The 18,666-nt window shown below is 42.5% G+C and overlaps 1 protein-coding gene across 4 annotated transcripts in view; it reads right to left on the bottom strand.

The window, feature by feature from the left end:
• The window catches only part of Gbf1 (golgi brefeldin A resistant guanine nucleotide exchange factor 1), a 138,193-nt gene that overhangs the window by 10,444 nt on the left and 109,083 nt on the right, over positions 1-18,666 (bottom strand). For all 4 annotated transcript variants that reach the window (XM_038324742.1, XM_038324753.1, XM_038324761.2 and 1 more), the window contains exons 14-29: positions 11,003-11,197; positions 10,615-10,804; positions 10,273-10,413; positions 9,891-9,979; positions 8,462-8,664; positions 7,838-7,961; positions 7,464-7,589; positions 7,116-7,198; positions 6,035-6,271; positions 5,673-5,766; positions 5,173-5,349; positions 3,512-3,576; positions 3,300-3,423; positions 3,039-3,110; positions 2,826-2,920; positions 2,445-2,598 (exon numbers count right to left, since the gene is read on the bottom strand). In XM_038324742.1, the coding sequence (XP_038180670.1) occupies positions 2,445-2,598; positions 2,826-2,920; positions 3,039-3,110; positions 3,300-3,423; positions 3,512-3,576; positions 5,173-5,349; positions 5,673-5,766; positions 6,035-6,271; positions 7,116-7,198; positions 7,464-7,589; positions 7,838-7,961; positions 8,462-8,664; positions 9,891-9,979; positions 10,273-10,413; positions 10,615-10,804; positions 11,003-11,197 (2,169 nt within the window). The remainder of the gene's footprint in view (positions 1-2,444; positions 2,599-2,825; positions 2,921-3,038; positions 3,111-3,299; positions 3,424-3,511; positions 3,577-5,172; positions 5,350-5,672; positions 5,767-6,034; positions 6,272-7,115; positions 7,199-7,463; positions 7,590-7,837; positions 7,962-8,461; positions 8,665-9,890; positions 9,980-10,272; positions 10,414-10,614; positions 10,805-11,002; positions 11,198-18,666) is intronic.

Raw genomic sequence — 18,666 nt, 5'->3', positions numbered from 1 at the left:
TCCAGCCCCCAATGCTACATAATCACTACTACAACAAAGTTTAATATTGGCTAGAGTGGCAGAACATGGAATGCACAGCTGTAATCCCAGTTTAGGGAGGCAGAGGCAGGAAGACTGTGAGGCCATCCTGAGATACACGGTACACCTTAAGTCAAAACAACCAATCAGGGCTACACAGTGGGACTGTTTCAAAAATAACAAATCTGACCAACAACAAAAACCCATGCTGGTGAGATGGCCAAGTGCATAAAGACACTTGCTACCATACCAAGCCTAATAATGTGAGTTATATCCCAGGAATGCAAAGTAGACCAGGCTGGCCTCAAACTCACAGAGATTTGCCTACCTCAGTCTCCTGAGTGCTGGGATTGAAGGCTGTTCCACTGCTGCCTGGCCATTTCCTAGTTTTTAGCATATAAATGCTGTATGTTTTATAAGGTGGCTAAGAACTTCACTTTATCTGGAGTACTTGTAAGTGGTATTGCTTTTATGTTTGTTCTTTTGAGACAAGGTCATATATAGCCTAGTTTGCCCTTGAAGCTAAGGATGGAGCTGAGGATGGCCTTAAACTCCTAATTTGCCTCTGCCTCTACCTCCCAAGTACAAGGATTAAAATCCTGTTTTGTCAAGTATCACATAAAATTCATTCTTAGATATGCTGTCTATTTAATGAAATGAAATCTTGCAGGCTTTGATGAAGAAAATCAATCAGCGTGTGCCTTATCTTCTATTCACTCTCTGGCTCAGTGTGCAATTAGATTTACTGCACAGGATCACTGTATGTGGCATATATTAATTTTATACTCACCCTGCCCATATTAATTTTCTAGTCTCCCTGATGAAAAGTGATGCCAGAAATGTACTAATAAAATCATAACCATTAGTCAGAAAAAAGAAAAATCCTGTCTTGCTAGGATTTCTGTTAGTTTGAGTTCAAGGCTAATTTGGTCTACATAGCGAGTTCTAGTCAGAGCTAGATGGTGATATCCTATCTTGTAAACAAACAAACAACATGTGCCATGATTCCCTGGTGATCTGTCTGTCTCTATCTCCTGGATGCTGATATCATACAGGCTGGTGACCATACCTGATTATCCGGTGTAGAACTGTAGTACTCTATCCATCCGTCCATCTGTCCGTCCGTCTGCCATCCGTCTGTCTACCTATCTGAAGCAGTCTCTCTACAAGCCCTGGCTGCCCTAAAACTCACTATGTTGGCTTCAAACTCAAAGAGATCTGCCTACCTCTGCCCCCCAAATGCTAGGATTAAAGTCATGTACCACCATGCCAAGTTGGAATTGCTTCTTTAGAAGACAGGTCTATGTGACTCTGGCTGTACTTAAATTCACAGAGATTGACTGTGGCTGTCCCTGGCCCCTGGGATTAAAGGTATGCACTACCATGGTGTAGGAGGTCCTTTTATATTTGTGTTGTTTTCATTGGTTAATTAATAAAGAAATTGCTTTGGCCTGATAGGGCAGAACTTAGGTAGGCGGAATAGACAGAACTGAATGCTAAGAAGAAGGGCAGAGTGGCAGAACGCCATGGATCTCCTACCTGGGATGGATGCTGGTTAGAGTCTTGCTGGTAAACCACAGTTATGTGGCAATACACAAATTTAATAGAAATGGGTTAAATCAAGATGTAAGAGTTAGCCAATAAGAGGCTAGAGATAATGGGCCATGCAGTAATTTAATTAATACAATTTCTGTGTGGTTATTACGGGTGTAAGTTAGCAGGACAGCTGGGACAGAACAAAGGGACCCTCTCTCCAACACTACCATGTCTGCCTGAAACTGTATTCTCCTCCTCCTATTCTACATGCTTTGCCTACATGTATGTATACACACTATACATGTGCCTGGAACCTGCAGAGGTTAGAAAATCCTCTGGAATAAGAGTAAGGATGGTTGAAGCCATCAGTGGGTGCTGGGAACTGAACCCAGGTCCTTTGCAAGTGCAGCAAGTGCTCTTAATGGCTAAGCCATCACCCCAGCCTGGACATTACATTTCTTAATTTCAATTCCATTTGTTCATATTATCACGTGGAAGTATGGCTTTGTGTACAGATCTTAAGTCTTGTGACTGTCGACTCTAACTGTTGTTCAGTACTAATTTTTATACCTGAACCATGAGATCTTACTCTTAGGGTTCTACATGTAAGGATGAGAAACTTCAACACCTCCACTCGCAGAACAAGAAACCATATATGAGATGAGGGACTGCTAAAAAACAGCAGCAGCCCAACTCTAAAGCAAACCTTATGTCTAAAACCATCCCAGGCTCACCCTCAATGCCCCCGTTAGACTGTACCAGCCCTGAGGTGTACCACTGTGCTAAAGATACAGGATACTGAATGGACTTTACGCTTAGGCCATATCCACAGTTGATACTATGACCTTATTCCTGCATATGTGCCCATCCTCCTACATGCACTTGCTTACCTGGCCACTAATCTCTTCTCTCCGGAGCAGCCGAATGGCTAGGCGTAGAAGCCCTACCACTGCCCGTTCCACAAGAAAGCAGAAATCTTGTGCCTGAACACACAAGTGGTATAGATGATCTCGAACAGTCTGCCATACACAGCCCACACGGTCCCTAAAAATCATGAAGAGTAAAGGACAGTCTCAACTGGACAGGCCACTAGGAAGTAAGTCTCCTAGGCCTTTCACAGTACTGGAATTGTGCCCTACGCAGTCAAGCTCAAGCTCTCCCCTTGTGCCCAGAGCTTCATGTGTTTCTTGCTCCCAGAAGCCACTCAGCAAGATGGCTTTAGGCTTCGGCACAAGCTCAGGATAGGTCTGCTAAAGATTGCCCTCTCCCACCTGTTCTCCAACACGATCCTCAGCAGCATCTCCAGACAAAAAGCAGCATCTTCTTCATCATATGTCTCTTCATCTGGGGTCACTGAGACCAGAGCCTAGAGGGCAACAACAGGAAAAGTAGGAATGGAAGAGAAGCCAGCCACTGGCTCTGTCCCAACAGAAATTGAGGCACACACCACTACCCCTTGCCTCTCAGAACTCCTCATCTTGTACCTTCATAAGCTCCTGCAGTGATTCCAGCTGGAGGAACTTGCTTTCTGTGATCATTTTTTCTGGGTCACATTGCTAGAGGGAATATAAGAAAGGGAATTTATAACAAAGGCTATAGGGAAGAGAATTTCCAAAAGCCAGGGAAAACAGGAAGAATTGTCCTTGTTACAAGCCCTACATGATTATACTCTTCAGTTCACAGGGTCCCCTCTTTCTAGAAGTATGGAGTCTAGGATTTCTCATGAGACATAGATAGGCAGTTACCTTGATACAGTCCAAGGCCACTCTCTTGGCTTCCTGGTTCTCTGTGGATGGGCCCCGTACACTAGACTGCTCAGGACCACTCAGTGTCAGCCAGCTCACAAAGCTAAGTACTGATGACTCTCCTCTGTAGGAGTAGGATACATGTCCTGGTGAGCAACGACACTCTGACTGCCTCCCTCACCTAAAGCCTCGACCAATGGGTCTGCCCTTACCGGTTTGATGGCATCTCCTCCCGCTGTAGAGAGATCTTGCCATTGGGATCCACAAAATCTTCTACCTGAAAAACAGATCAAGAGTGATTTATTTCTATGAGTCTGGAGAGACCCTCAGAGGTTAAGAGCACTTGCTGCTATTGCAGAGGACCTGGGTTTAGTTCCTAGCATCAACATGGTGGGTTACAATCATCTATAACTCCAGAGCCAAGGAATCTGATGCCCTCTTCTGACCTCCATTGGTATTAGGTATGCATGTGGTGCATATACACATTTTCAGGCAAAATGCATATACACATAAATCTAAAAAATAGTTAAAAGAAATGATCTGGCCAGGCGGTGGTGGTGCACACCTTTAACCCCAGCACTCGGGAGGCAGAGGCAGGCGGATTTCTGCCTGAGTTTGAGTGAGTTCAAGGCCAGCCTAGCCTACAAGAACAAGTTCCAGAACAGGCTCCAAAGTGACAGAAAAACCCTATCTCGAAAAGCAAAAAACAAAAAAAAGAAAAAAAAAAAAAAAGAAAAAGAAATGATCTGGGCCTAGTGGGACACTGAACTGACTGTAATGTCAGCACTGAAGTGGCTGACGCAGAAGCTACATAGCAAGTTCAAGACTAACCTAGTCAACTTAGCGAAACCTTGTCTCAAAAAATAAATATTTCTTTCTGTATAATATTTACATTCTTTGTGCTCACTGGCCCAGGCAAAGTTCTCTGGATTTCGTTCTGTAGACAGTTCATATACTATTGTGTGCTCTATAACAGGTGACTGATGGCTGGAGAGATGGCTCAGAAGTTAAGAGCACTGGCTGCTCTTCCAGAGGTCCTGAGTACAATTCCTGGCAACCACATGGTGGTTCACAACCATCTGTAATGAGATCTGATACCATCTTCTGTCATGCAGGCACACATGAAGGCACTGTATACGTAAAAAGTAAATAAAACTTAAAAAAAAAAAGAGGTGACTGACAATGGCTTCTGCCAGCCTTTCTTTACAGCTTTTCTCTAAGATCTTTGAGATGCTCTAGTGAGCTTTGGCAAGCATCAGGTTTAGTGCTATTCTATACACAGCACAGAAGGCTAGGTCTTTAACATTCTATCAAGATTTACCTCCATGGAGTTGTCTCCATTTCTCATCTGATGGACCAACCCTACAACTGCCTAGGCTCAGACTCAGGGTTATGATTTTGCCCGACCCAATACCCACTCCATCTTTGATCTGCTGGAGCACATGAAGGGGCCTGATCCGCAGACCCAAAGCTGCAGAAACTTCACTACACAGGGCAATAACAGGATATCTAGGATGAGTCTCAGTGAGGGCCCAGCATTGATAGTATAGTAAAAACCAGAGTCCTCAAACCAGACCAATGACTCCTTGCAATGAACACTTGTAAGTAAACATATATGGACAAAGGGGTTTATAGTGTGACTCACTGTGTCACACTGAAGCTTCCATTATTTTCCCCTTTTTCTCTTACATTTTTTTTAAATTTGGGGGGCAGTGCAGGGGCAGAGGGCAGATGTGAAGGGATGGGGAAATGAATAGGATCAAGATACATGATGCAAAAGAAACAGAGAAGAAAGGAAGGAAGGAAGAAAAAAGGAAAGAAAGGAAGACAGTGGGTGGAAGGGGGAAGGAAGAAGGGGAGAAGGAAGGATTACCTCCACCATAGCCTTGGGTAAAAGTTGGGCTCGGAAGAGCTGCAGCATAGCCTCCATGATATTCTTCCAGCCCTCCCGAAGGATGTCACCATGACGATGGGCCAAATGGAATACTGTCTTGGCTGCAATGTGAGCTTTAGGGTTGCTTCCAAACACACTGGGCAGGTTCTCAATAGACTGGAAAGGCGGATGTCAAGAGGCTTAGATTGGTTCATGTCTGGAAAGGAGGCTCTTTCAGGTCTATGGTTCCCTGACAGTCTGTCTGCTAGATATGCTTCAAGCTCCCTATAATATTAGTGGGAAAGGTCAACCTGACCAAGGTCTTCCTATGGTATCTCCTCCCCAATCCCATTACAGGAGATGGCACTATTCTCATTCTAGAACTTGCCAGTCAGAAATGGCCTAAGCTTGTTCATGTGGGTACATATGGTGGATGCAGCCTCCATGGCTGAGGCTTATTCTCCTTTGGGGCTCTAAGCATAGTTCCTGCTCCAACTCACCTCACTACTGAGAGCTGTGAACTTGCACAGAGAGATGATGAGATTGTCAAACACATCGCTGAGGCCATAGTGGGCGGAGATCATGGCACACTTCCTGTAATGTCACCCCCATGACAGAAACAGTCACTGGAAGGCCACTCAGCCCTCTCAAGTTCCTAAGCAGCTTCCTATTGGTTCTTCCCCAATGGGTCACAGAAAGAAACCTTTAACTCCAGTCTGTTTAAGATTGAGATTTCCCAGGCTCTAGCCTCCCTCTAGAAAATCAGGAGACATCCCATTCTGAGTCAAAGAGGCATGGGGGCAAGCCCATGTTAACTTAGTGAGACGGAAAGACAGGAAGACCAAGGCCAAGGTTGGGCTACCTGAAGCCTGAGATGGCTTTTTGGATGATGGTCTCCTCAAGGCTTTTATCAAAGACATAAGAGAGAGCAGCAATAGTGGGGCCCCAGGTCATAGTGAAGAGGTCAAGGTCATAGCTGCCAGGAGGGATGCGAAGGAATATGCCCTCAGGGGTAGCACCTCGATGAAGCAGCACGCTCCACACATAGTTCTCACGGACCAGGCCTGTCTGTTCCTCAGGCATCACGATCTCCTCATTCCTGTCAGAGGGGAAGAGAACTAGATGCACTCTTGTGAACATGTGGCTTCCAAACTAAGAAAAGGGGTTTCACCTCTACAAGTGTCTCCATTCTAGGAGGCTATCACAGCCGCAGCTAAGTGATCTGTTTGCAGCCCACCTCCGGGCGAGGGAGAGAGTAAATGCATTCATAATCTCACAGTCCCATCTCTATGCCTTCAGAGTTCACATTCTTTCTGGGTAGGGGCATAAACACCCACCTTTTCTAATTTATTTTACAGAACTAACAATATAGATATGGTGGCACATATCTATAATTCTAGCACTTGATAGACCGATGCAAAATCAGGAGTTCAGCTATATAGCAAGTTTGAGGCAATCTGGAGCTATATGAGGCTCTGTTTCAAAACATTACCAAAACAACTAAGTTTCCTATCTCTGACTCAAGCTACCCTCTAGTACTGGGCATAATGACTCTACAAACCAGAGAATGCATTTTGTGAGTTCTCCAGGAAAACCAGGTAATTTGGGATCAGGAAATTGGCTCATGATACCTCACTTAAGAGGAATAGTTTGGACTGGAGATGTAGCTCTGCAAAGAAACATATTCTTAGTTCAGTCCCTGGTACCAAACATACACACAAGAGAGTCAATCTGTATGGACCCTAAGGAATCCTGGAGGTCCATTCTTGGGTTCAGGCGTCTTTAAACAAGAAATGAGCTGTCACAGAGGAGGCTGCCCAGGTAAGTCTCAAAGCTAAATCCAGGGCATGAGAGTCACTGCAGTCTGATATGACTCTGACAACAGGAAAAGCAACGTATTTCTCTGTAGCAGAGACGCTGCACTACTCTCCAGAGATACTCACTTGATGGCATGGTACATGTCCTCCAGGATGTCTTGCTCAAAGTCCTTGCCTCCATTCACACCTTTTAGGTTTTTTCGAAAATCCTAGAGATAGGCCAGTATGTTTTCCCTTGTGTTAATGCTGTATACCACCCAAGGAACTCCTTAAGTCTGTGATAAATAGGACTTTGGAAACAATTAAGTGAAAGAACCCATTCTCCTTCCCAGTCCCCCTTCTGAATTGGTCAGCCCTCCCTGAGTCCCTTGACAGAACTCTGGCTCCCATATAAACTGGAAATTTCCCTTATCTTTCTTGTTACTTTTAAAGCTGTACTGGATCATCTCTGTCTTGGTTGGAGTCCAAGCTTACCTCCAAGGTCATCGGTGCATTCTGTTTGCGAGCATTGTGGTTGTGCTGGTCAGTGTTAAGCATGATCACAGCATAGGCCAGGGCAAAGCAGGCATCGCTATTGGCAAATGGGGAGCCATTACAGTTCTGAAAAATCAAAGACAAATGTCCTTTTCTGGCCATTTATATTCTCGCTACTACCAAACCACTGGTCAGTGTTGGTTTACAAGTTGGACTATCAGCCAGAAAATGGCCAAGTTCTTGCCAACTCCTTAACTAAAGTTTCTCCATGGAAAGAGACTCTGGTGGACTCTGAACCTTCTTAGGAGCTGAGGTAACAAAGATGCCCTAAAACTGATCAGGATCCTTGACTGAATTTCTGACACTAGACCTACCCTCCAATGCTCTGTGAATGCTTCCAGCAATCTGTGAATAACTGGTGCTTCCCCGGGCAAACGGAAGGCTTCCAGGTACAGTCGGAGAGCTTCATCAAGACGCAGACCCTGAAAGCTGAAGGTGCTACAGAGAGAAAGCAGAGTGAAGGGACTGGAGGCATGGAAGCTGCACAGGTCAAGCTAACCTTCTCTTAGTGAAACAGAGAAGGCTGATAGGTCTGGCAAAGGAGTGGTACAGCCCGGTCATTCCTAACAAAATTCCTAACCTTAGCACTTACATTAGCAAAACTCTTGTCTAGAACCCTGCTCTAAGCCACTGTGCAGTGCTTTCCACTAGAACATAGGGGAGGGTTGCTAAAGCCTGCATCCCTTTCAGGTTCAACAGATATGCGTCATAGGAAAAGGCAAGAGTATTTATGTGAGCTGGTCATCAGCAGAAACTGGCAGGGACTTCCTTTGAGGGAAGAATGCCCTATCCCTTCAGACACTCCTCCTTCCTTTCTCCTTTCCCCTGCACTTTGCCCACATCTCTTTCTTTTCTGTGAACCTCGGGCATGCTAAAGGACCACACCATGACTGAGCGATAGATATTCCCAATCCCCACACAGTTTATTTCTTCCTCACCTCACAAAACTCTCCAACAGGTCAATGTTTTTGCGGTCGCTCACGAACTCTCCAATCATTTTCTTGTCTAGTCGAGGGTTCTCTCGGAGCCACTGGGCCACCTCTGTGTTATCCATTGGGATGGTGAGGAGGCCTTTTTCCTGTAGAAACTGGATCCCCTTCTTTGGTTTTTGATTAAACTGCTCTGTGCCAGTAATCAGCAACTAGAAGACAAAGACTAGAGGCATCAGAAGTTGCTGTGCCTATCAGTCAGACAGGCAGGCCAGACTCTACTGTAGCCTACAGCTGTTCACCTAACAAAACTCTTCAGACATGGTTCGAATTAATTCTATAGCTGACACTGGGTTGTATCGGCCTTAGCTTTTCCCCATCTTCCCATCTCACTGGAACTGTCTGGAGAATTCCTTCCTACCTCTTTCTGAGTGGTCCAGATGACCAGAGCCACCTCTCCTCTTCTAATGAGAGCTCAGGAAGATGGAGAGGAGGCAAACTAGTGTGGCCTTCTCTTTAGTTCTATAGCCATCTCTGGCATCTATGGACAGCCAGCATCATGGTATAGCCGGGGTGAGAGTCCCCTTCCTTCTTGGGCTGCCTTGTTTCTAAGGTCCTGGGTTTGAAGGATAAGGCAGACTAAATGATCTCTTTTCACCTTGTTTGTCTAGTCACAGACCTGTAACCAAATACATTTAAAAGAGGAAGAAAGGACTAAGTAGAAGTTTTCCGTTAAGAAAACCAAAAACTTCCTCCCCTAGTCAAGAAGCTATTTACAATTGATACCTGCTGCTGGGGAAGAAAAATAAGACAAAAGAAAAAAAAAGAAGCCAGGCGGTGGTGGCACACGCCTTTAGCACAGTACTCGGGAGGCAGAGTAAGTTCAAGACCAACCTGGTCTACAAGAGCTAGTTCCAGGACAGGCTCCAAAGCTACAGAGAAACCCAGTCTTGAAAAACCAAAAAAAAAAAAAAAAAAAAAAAAAAAAACCAACCAGGGCAATAAATGATTTTCTTATCTTTTCAAATGAAGAAAACCATAAACAAACAGCTATTTGTACTTTACTAAATCACCAGAATAAATATCAATTCCCTTTTACTACCAATCACCATGCTAGGCCTAGAGATGAATAATAACCTTTGCTGACTGACATGACAGTAGCTGCCAAAGCTTCTGTCACCACCACTAGGAGTATCTCTCTGTTGGCTGGAGGAGCTTTGCTCAGAGGCCAACAACAGCACAGGTTGGGTGTAAGAAAAAGAGCAGAAGCAGTTGCTGCAATTCCAGAAAAATTATAGACTACCCTTGGAAGCCATATAATGAAGTACTAAGAGCATCCCCATCCTTGTCCTCTGGGACAGAAACCAATTCTACAGAGGACCCCACACAAGGGTGCGCACACTTGAACACATGGGAATGTATTTTTGTAAGTACATACCTTTTTTTTGTTTTTAATTTCAATTAGTTCCCTTGGATCTGGCAGAAGACAGGAAAATCGAGGCGGCTTCCTGGAGAACTTTTTGTCAGCTAGGAACAGAAGGAGAAGGAAACCTATAAGATCTTTCACAAGGTTACTGATACTCACCCTAGTAAAAACAGAGCAGACTCAAGAGATTTCCTTCTCCACAGTCTCCAACCTGCTAGAAATTTTACCTCCCAGGACTCTGTTTTCTTTCCTTTCTCTGGGGTTTAAAACAAGGTGAACTGCTAGGGCTCTTTCAGGTATGACATTAGGCCACTCAGTTTCCCAATACCTCCCACTTATTCTCTCTAAGCCCTCTAGTTGAAGGGGTTTAGAGTCATGGACACTGAGTACCCACCCCCAGAGTCACCGGCTTCCTCCACATCATTGCATCCTGGTTTCCCATGTTCTGCTGACAGCCATCCTCCACTTGGACGATGAAGGCCTAAGGCATCTGAGGCCATGCCTGTGGCTTTCCCATCAATGGCTCCTTTCTCAGCTGGTAAAGGAAGAGACATGAAGACTTATGACTAGGAAGCCAAGCAGTATTGAAGAAGAGGTTGAGTCCTAAGCCAAAAAGAGCTATATGTTCTTATACTGGGCACCAGCCACAATAGGGCAAATTCAAGACAAAGTAAGAAGGGCAAGGGAGGAGAGGGGAAAAAAGAAAGGAAAAAGAACAATAAGAAATTCTTCTAACTATTGTTAGTTTCTTGGGTGCCATCCACTGCCTCGTAGTCAGGTCTGGCTGTCTCCTTTTTCTCTTGCTGGGTGAGGGTGTTGAGGACTTTGGCCTGACAGTGAGCCTCAGTGCTGTCAATAACTGTCAATAGGGCATCAAGGGACAGTAGGTGTGTTGTATAAAGCTGACCAGACACAGGAAAGGCATTCTGGAAAATAAACAGATCCCATGAGACTTGAAGTTAGAGTATTCTTCACTTAATTATTTTTCCAAAAATCCAAAAACTTAGGACTTCTCCATTGCCCTTACAGAATTCCTTCCTCCTTCCTGTTCCCTATCTCTGAAGTGCCCCCTCTCTGTACCATCATCACTACCATCTGGGAAACTTAGTAATAGTGCTCAGCACCTTGGACAGCAGCTTGGTGAGGTCTTCAAAGAGGTTGGAGCAGTAGTAGTCACAGTCATAGTTGATGTAGAGCTCAGTGACGAAGCTGGGGATTCGCCAGAGCTGCACAACAGCCTCCAGCGCCATCTCCTTCATCTCATAAGGCATCTTGGGGTTTTCAACAGTGATGATCTCCATGAGTTTTTTGATGTACATCTGTCAACAACCCAGTGACAAGCATTTGGGTGGGAAGAGAAAATTGGAAAGGAACAAAATTAAACAGGTGGTAAAAGCCCACTTAGGAGGCATGCCTCAAGAGACACCAAAAGGTCCTCTATCCCCAATAATATATCCCTTCCTCGTCTCCATGATGGGTGATAAGGCTCTTATTCCTATTCCCTGTCTTTTGCCCTTTTTGTGTGCTGTCTATATGAGCCCTACCCTAATCTTATTTTGGCAATTTAGCAGCAATGCTGGCTTGACTTAGAAGAACTGTTAGGCAGAAAAGCTGTCCCATTCATGGTGAGATTACCTGCCAGACCTCATATTTGGATTCTCACACTCTTTAAAAGCCAGTTTTGTTCTGTAGCCCAGGCTGGCCTTCAGCTCGCGGCAATCTTGTCTCAGCCTCCTAAGTGCTTGGATTATTGGCATGAGCCACCATGCCCAGTTGTGTGTTTTCCTACATTATAATTAATCGATTGTTTTCTTTTTTTTCTGGGATCCTCTTAATTATTCTACTACATTGGCTAGTTAATGACACAAAGTATGGGAGCCAACATATCCTCTACAGGAAGCTCATAAAAATCTCTCTCTAGAGACAGGCCTCTAGAGAGGCCTCAGTGCTCCTCTTCACTCTCTTGGTGCCTCCAACACACTATCCCAAACCCCCCTCCTTGCACTGCTATATCCCAGCCCCAAATTTGGGCCAAGATACCCTGCTTGACCAGAGGCCATGCCAGCGGTCAGAAGTCCAGGTAGAACCCCTGCCAGTGGACCTCCAACTCTCTTGGTGCCCCCCCATCCCCTGCCCCCTCTACCTTGTCGTTACTGTTTCCCAGCCCCCAACTTAGGTGGAGATACCCTGCCAACCAGAGGCCACACCAGCCACCAGAAGTCCAAGTAGGATGTCTGCCGGCAGATCTAATCTATATCTAATCCTCATTGCTGTGTCTCAGCCCCCAACTTGGGCAGAGACCGTCTGCTTGACCAGAGGCCACACTGGCTGCCAGACATCCATCCCTAACTCAGGTGGTGGCCTGCTGCTCAACCACAGGCCACTCTGGCCAGAAGACCAGAGAGGAAACAAAGGCAACAAAGACAAACTGAGAAATCAGCACCTAGATCTATAATCACCCCAAACCCAGATGCCAGTGTAAAAACACAATTAACAACAGCTAAGGCAATTTGTCTCCACGAGAATCCAGCTATCTACCACAGCACATTCTGAATATTCCAACACAGTTGAAGCACAAGAAAAACACCTTAAAACCAACATTATGGAAATAAGGTCCTTAAAGAGGAAATTAATAAGTCTTTTAAAGAAATTGAGGAAAAGACAAAAAAATTGGAGAATATGGATAAATCCCTTAAAGAAAGCAAAAACAAAACAAACACTTGAAGCAAACAAAACTATTCAAGACATGAAAATGGAAATAGAAGCAATGAAGAAAACACAAATTGAGGGAATTCTGGAAATGGAAAATCCAGGTAAGTGAACAAGAACTAGAAGCAACAGAATACAAGAGATTGGAGAAAGAATCCCAGATATTGGATAGAAGAAATAGATTCATCGGTCAAAGAAAATGGTAAATCTAAAAAATTCCTGATACAAAACATCCAAAAATCTGGGACACTATGAAAAGACCAAATTTAAGAATAATTGGAATAGAAGAAGGAGAGGAATCCCAGCTCAAAGGCCCTGAAAATATTTTTTATGATTTATTTATTTTTATTTTATGTGATTAGTGTTTTGTTCATATGTATGTCTATGTAAGAGCATAGGGCCCCCCTGAACTGAAATAACAGATATCTGTGAGCTGCTATGTGGGTGCTAGGAATAGAACCCAGATACTTTGGAAAAGCAGCCAGGGCTCTTAACCACTGAGCTATCTCTTCTGCCCCCAGAAAATATTTTCAACAAGATCACAGAAGAAAATTTTCCCAACCTAAAGAAGACATGCTGATAAAGGTACAAGAAACTTACAGAACACCAAATAGATTGGACCTGAAAAGAAAGTCCTCTCACCACATAATAATCAAAACACTAAACATATAGAACAAAGAAAGAATATTAAAAGCTGCAAGGGAAAAAGAACAAGTAACATATACAGGAAGATCTATTAGAATTACACCCAAATTCTCAATGAAGACTGTAAAAGCCAGAGGATCTGAACAGATGTCTGCAGACTCTAAGAGAACACAGATGGCAGCCTAGATTACTATACCCAGCAAAACTTTCAATCAACATAGATGGAGAAAACATGATATTCCATGATAAAGTCAGATTTAAACAATATCTATCTATAAATTCAGCCCTACAGAAGGTACTAGAAGGAAAACTCCAACCCAACAAGGTTAATTATATACAAGAAAACACAGACAATAATCTCACACTAACAAAACCAAAAGAAGGGAAGCACAAACAAACAAACACCTACACACATATCACCAATGACACTACCAACAAAATAACAGGAATTAACAATCATTGGCCATTGGTATCTCTCTACATCAATGTACTCAATTCCCCAATAAAAAGACAAAGACTAACAGAACGAATAGGAAAATAGGATCCATCCTTCTGCTGCATACAAGAAATACACCTCAACATTAAAAATAGACATTACCTCAAAGTAAAGTGTTGGAAAACAATTTTCCAAGCAAATGAACCTAAGATGCAAGTTTGTAGAGTCATTCTAATATCTAACAAATAGACTTCAAACCAAAATTAATCAAAAGAGCTGGGCATGGTGGCATACATGTTTAATCTCAATACTCAGGAGGCTAAAGCAGGCAGATCTCTGAGTTCAAGGCCAGCCTGGTCTACAAGTGAGTTCCAGGACAGCCAGGGCTGTTACAGAAAAACCCTGTCTAAGAAGGGAAAAAAATAATACTAGGTAGTGGTGGTACATGCCTTTAATTCCAGTACTCAGGAGGTAGAGCCAGGTGAATCTCTGTGAGTTTGAGGCCAGCTTGAGCTAATTCCAGGACAGCCTCCAAAACTACAAAGAAACCCTGTCTCAAAAAAGAAAAAAAAACAACAAATCAAAAGAGATGGGGAAGAACACTTTATACTCAAAGGAAAGGAAAAATCCACCAAAATGCTATTTCAATTCCTAACATCTATGTCCCAAACACAAGGACACCAATAACTGTAAAAGAAGCATGACTAACGCTTAACTCACACCTGACCCTCACATACGGACAGTGGGGACTTCAGTTTCCCACTCTCACCAACAGATACTCCATCCTGCCAAAAACTAAACAAAGAAACACTGGAGGACTTATAAATCAAATGGACCTGCCAGTAGTGGTGGTAGCGGCAGCGCATGCATTTAATCCCTGCATTGGATCTCTGTGAGTTAAAGCCCAGCCTGGTTTACAAGAACTAGTTCCAGGACAGGCTCCAAAGCTACAGAGAAACCCAGTCTCAAAAAACAAACAAACAAACAAATAAATCAAATGGACCTAACATATATACAGAACATTTTACCCAAACATGAAAGAATACACCTCCTTCTCAGAACTTCACAGAACTTTCTCCAAAACTGATCACATCCTAAGTTATAAGTAAGTCACAACAGATGTAAGAAAACTAAAATAACCCATGCATCCATGAGTTAGAGCTGGATTTCAACAACAGAAACAACAGAAAGCCTACAAACTTAGGAAACTGAAAAATTCTCTACTGAATGAAAACTGGGTCAAGACAGAAATAAAGAAAGAAATTAAAGACTTTCTAGAATTCAATGAAACTGAATACACAACATACCCAAACCTATGGGACACCATGAAAGCGGTGCTAACAGGAAAGTTCACAGCACTAAGTGCCTACATAAAAAAAGTGGTGAGATCTCATACTAGCAACTTAACAACATACCCAAAAGTTCTCTTAAAAAAAAAAAAAAAGAAGCAAGTACACCCAAGAGGAGTAGATGGCTGGAAATAATCAAACTGGGGGCTGAAATCAATAAATTAGAAACAGAAAAGAATACAAAGAATCAATGAAACAAAGATCTGGTCCTTTGAGAAAATCAGGAAGATAGACAAACCCTTATCCAAACTAACTAAAAGACAGAGAGAATATACAAACAATAAAATCAGTCATGAAAATGGGGACATAACAACATACACTGAAGAAATCCAAAGAATAATTAGGTCATACTTTAAAAACCTGTACTCCACAAAACTGGGAAATCTAAAAGAAATGGACAATTTTCTCAACAGATACCACTAACCAAAGTTAAATCAAGATCAGAGAAACAATTTAAGGAAATAGCAGTCATTAAAAGTCTCCCATCCAAAACAAAACAAAACAGGGCCAGACAGTTTTAGCACAGAATTCTACCAGACTTTCAAAGAAGAACTAATACCAATACTCCTCAAACCATTTCACAAAACAGAAACAGAAGGAAGATTGCCAAATTCATTTTATGAGATTACAGTTACCCTGGTACCCAAACCACACAAAGATTCAACAAAGAGAATTACAGACCAATTTCCCTCTTGAACATAGATGCAAAAATACTAAATAAAATTCTTGCAAACCGAATCCAAGAACACATTAAAAATATCATCCACCATGATTAAGCAGGTTTCATCCCAGAGATGCAGAGATGGTTCAATACATGAAAATAAGTCAATGTAATATACCATATAAACAAAACTGAAAGAAAAAGCCCACATGATCATCTCATTAGAAGCTGAAAAGTCTTTGATAAAATCTAACACCCCTTAAGGAATACAAAGGGACATATCTAAACATAATAAAGGCAATTTACAGTAAACCTATAGCTAACATCAAATTAAATGGAGAGAAACTCAAAGCAATTCCACTAAAATCAGGAACAAGACAAGGCTGTCAACTTTCTCCATATTTATTTAATATAGTACTTGAAGTTCTAGCTACAGCAATAAGACAACCAAAGGAGATCAAAGAGATACAAATTGAAAAGGAAGATGTCAAAGTATCATTATTTGAAGATAATATAAGAGTATACACAAGCAACCCCAAAAATTCTACCAGAAACTCTTACAGCTGATAAACACCTTCAGCGAAGTGGCTGGATACAAGATTAGCTCAAAAAAAAAAAAAAAAATTCAGTAGCCCTCCTATATACAAATGACAGGTGGGCTGAGAAAGAAACCAGGGGAACAACATCTTTCATAATAGCCACAAAATATGTAAAGTATCTTGGGGTAACTCTAACCAAGCAAGTAAAAGACTTGTATGACAAGAACTTCAAAGATTTGAAGAAACTGAAAAAGATAGCAGAAGATGGAAAAATCTCCCATGCTCATGGATCAGTAGGATTAACTAACATAAAGCCATTTTATCAAAAGCAATCTACAGTGTCAACACAATCCCCACCAAAATTCTAACAAATTCTTTACAGACCTTGAAAGGATAATACTCAACTTCATGTGGGAAAACAAAAAACCCAGAATAGCTAAGACAATCCTGAAGAATAATAGAGCTTCTGGAGGTATCATCATCCCTGATTTCAAGCTGTATTACAGAGCTATAGTAAATAAAATCGCATGGTATTGATATAAAAACAGACATACTCATCAATGGAATAGAATCGAAGAACCAGATATAAATCCATACATCTAGAACACTTGATTTTTGATAAAGAAGCCAGAAAGACAGAATGGGAAAAAAAGAAAGCATCTTTAACAAATGATGCTGGTCTAACTGAATGTCTGCATAGAGAAGAACACAAATAGATTCATATCTATCACCCTGCATAAGATTCAAGTTCAAGTGGATCAAAGACATCAATATAAAACCAGATACACTGAACCTGCTAGAAGAGAAAGAGAAGAATAGCCTTGAATGCATTGGCACAGGAAACAACTTCCTGAACTGATAGAGCAGGCACTCAATAAGATCAATGATTATTAAATGGAACCTCAGGTGGTGGTAGTGCACACCTTTAATCACAGCACTGGGAGGCAGAACTCTGTGAGTTTAAGGCCAGCCTGGTCTACAAGAGCTAGTTCTAGAATAGGCTCCAAAGCTACAGAGAAACCCTGTCTTAAAAAAACCAAATAGATAAATAAAAAAGTAAAATAAATAAATGGAACCTCATGAAACTAAAAACTTCTGTAAGGCAAAGGACACTGTTAATAGGACAAAACAGCAGCCTACAGAATGGGAAAAGATTTTTACCAACTCCACATCCAATGGAAGGCTAATATCTAAAATTTATAAAGAATTTAAGAAAGTAGACGTCAATGAACAATCCAATTAAAACATGGGGTATAGATCTAAACAGAGAATTCTCAATAGAGGAATCTCAAATGGTTAAGAAACATTTAGCTGGGCAGTGGTGGGGCACACCTTTAGTCCCAGGTCTCGGAAGGCAGAGGCAGGAGGATCTCTGTGTGTTCGAGGCCAGCCTGGTCTACAAAAGCTAGTTCCAGGACAGGCTCCAAAGCTACAGAGAAACCCTGTCTCGAAACCCCCCCCCCCAAAAAAAAGAAAGAAAAAGAAAAATTTAAAGAAATGCTCAATATCCTTAGTCACCAGGGAAACACAAACCAAAATGACTTTACATCTTACACCTGACAGAATGGTTAAAATCAATAATACAAGTGGCAGCCCATCCTTTTGAGGATGTGGAGCAAGGGGAATACCACTTCATTGCTGGTAGGAGTGCAAACTTGTACAACCACTATGGAAATCAGTATGGTGGTTCCTCAGAAAACTGGGAATCAATCTACCTCAAGACTCAGCTATACCATTCTTGGGCATATACCCAAAGGATGCTCAATCATACCACAACGACACTTACTCAACTATGTTCATAGCAGCAGAACCTGGAGACAACCTAGATGCCCCTCCACTAAGAATGGATAAAGAAAATGAGATACATTTACATAATGGAGTATTACTCAGCAGTTAAAAATATGACACCATGAAAAATCATCCTGAGTGAGATAATCTAGACCCAGAAAGACAAACATGGTATGTACCCATTTATAAGTGGATATTAGCTGCTAAGTAAATGATACTCATGCTACAATCCACAGACCCAGAGAGGCTAAATAACAAGGAGGGCTCTGGGGGGAACAAATGGATCTCCCTGGGAATGGGAAATAGAATAAATTTTGTGGATGGACTAGGGGTGGGTAGGGATAAGAATAGGAGGGATCAGGTGTGTGTGAGAGAGTATAGGAGAGCCAACTAGACTTGGAAAGCATTTGGGGGATGATGTAGAAACCTAGTGCAGTGGAAACTCCCTAGAATCCACGAGGGTGACCCTAGTAAGGACTCCTAGAAATGGAGGATACAGAACCTGAACTGGCCATCTTCCCTAGTCAGGCAAGGCTTCCAGTGCTGGAACTGGAACACCAATTCAGCCACAAAACCTTTGACCTACAATCTGTCCTGCCTGCAAGATGTGCTGGGACAATGGTGGAGCGGAACTTGTAGGAACGTTCAACCAATGACTGGT

The sequence above is a fragment of the Arvicola amphibius genome, chromosome 1 (assembly GCF_903992535.2).
Source record: "Arvicola amphibius chromosome 1, mArvAmp1.2, whole genome shotgun sequence".
Taxonomy (NCBI): domain Eukaryota; kingdom Metazoa; phylum Chordata; class Mammalia; order Rodentia; family Cricetidae; genus Arvicola; species Arvicola amphibius.
Note: the sequence above shows the minus strand (reverse complement) of the source record. Positions and strands in the feature narration are given on the sequence as shown.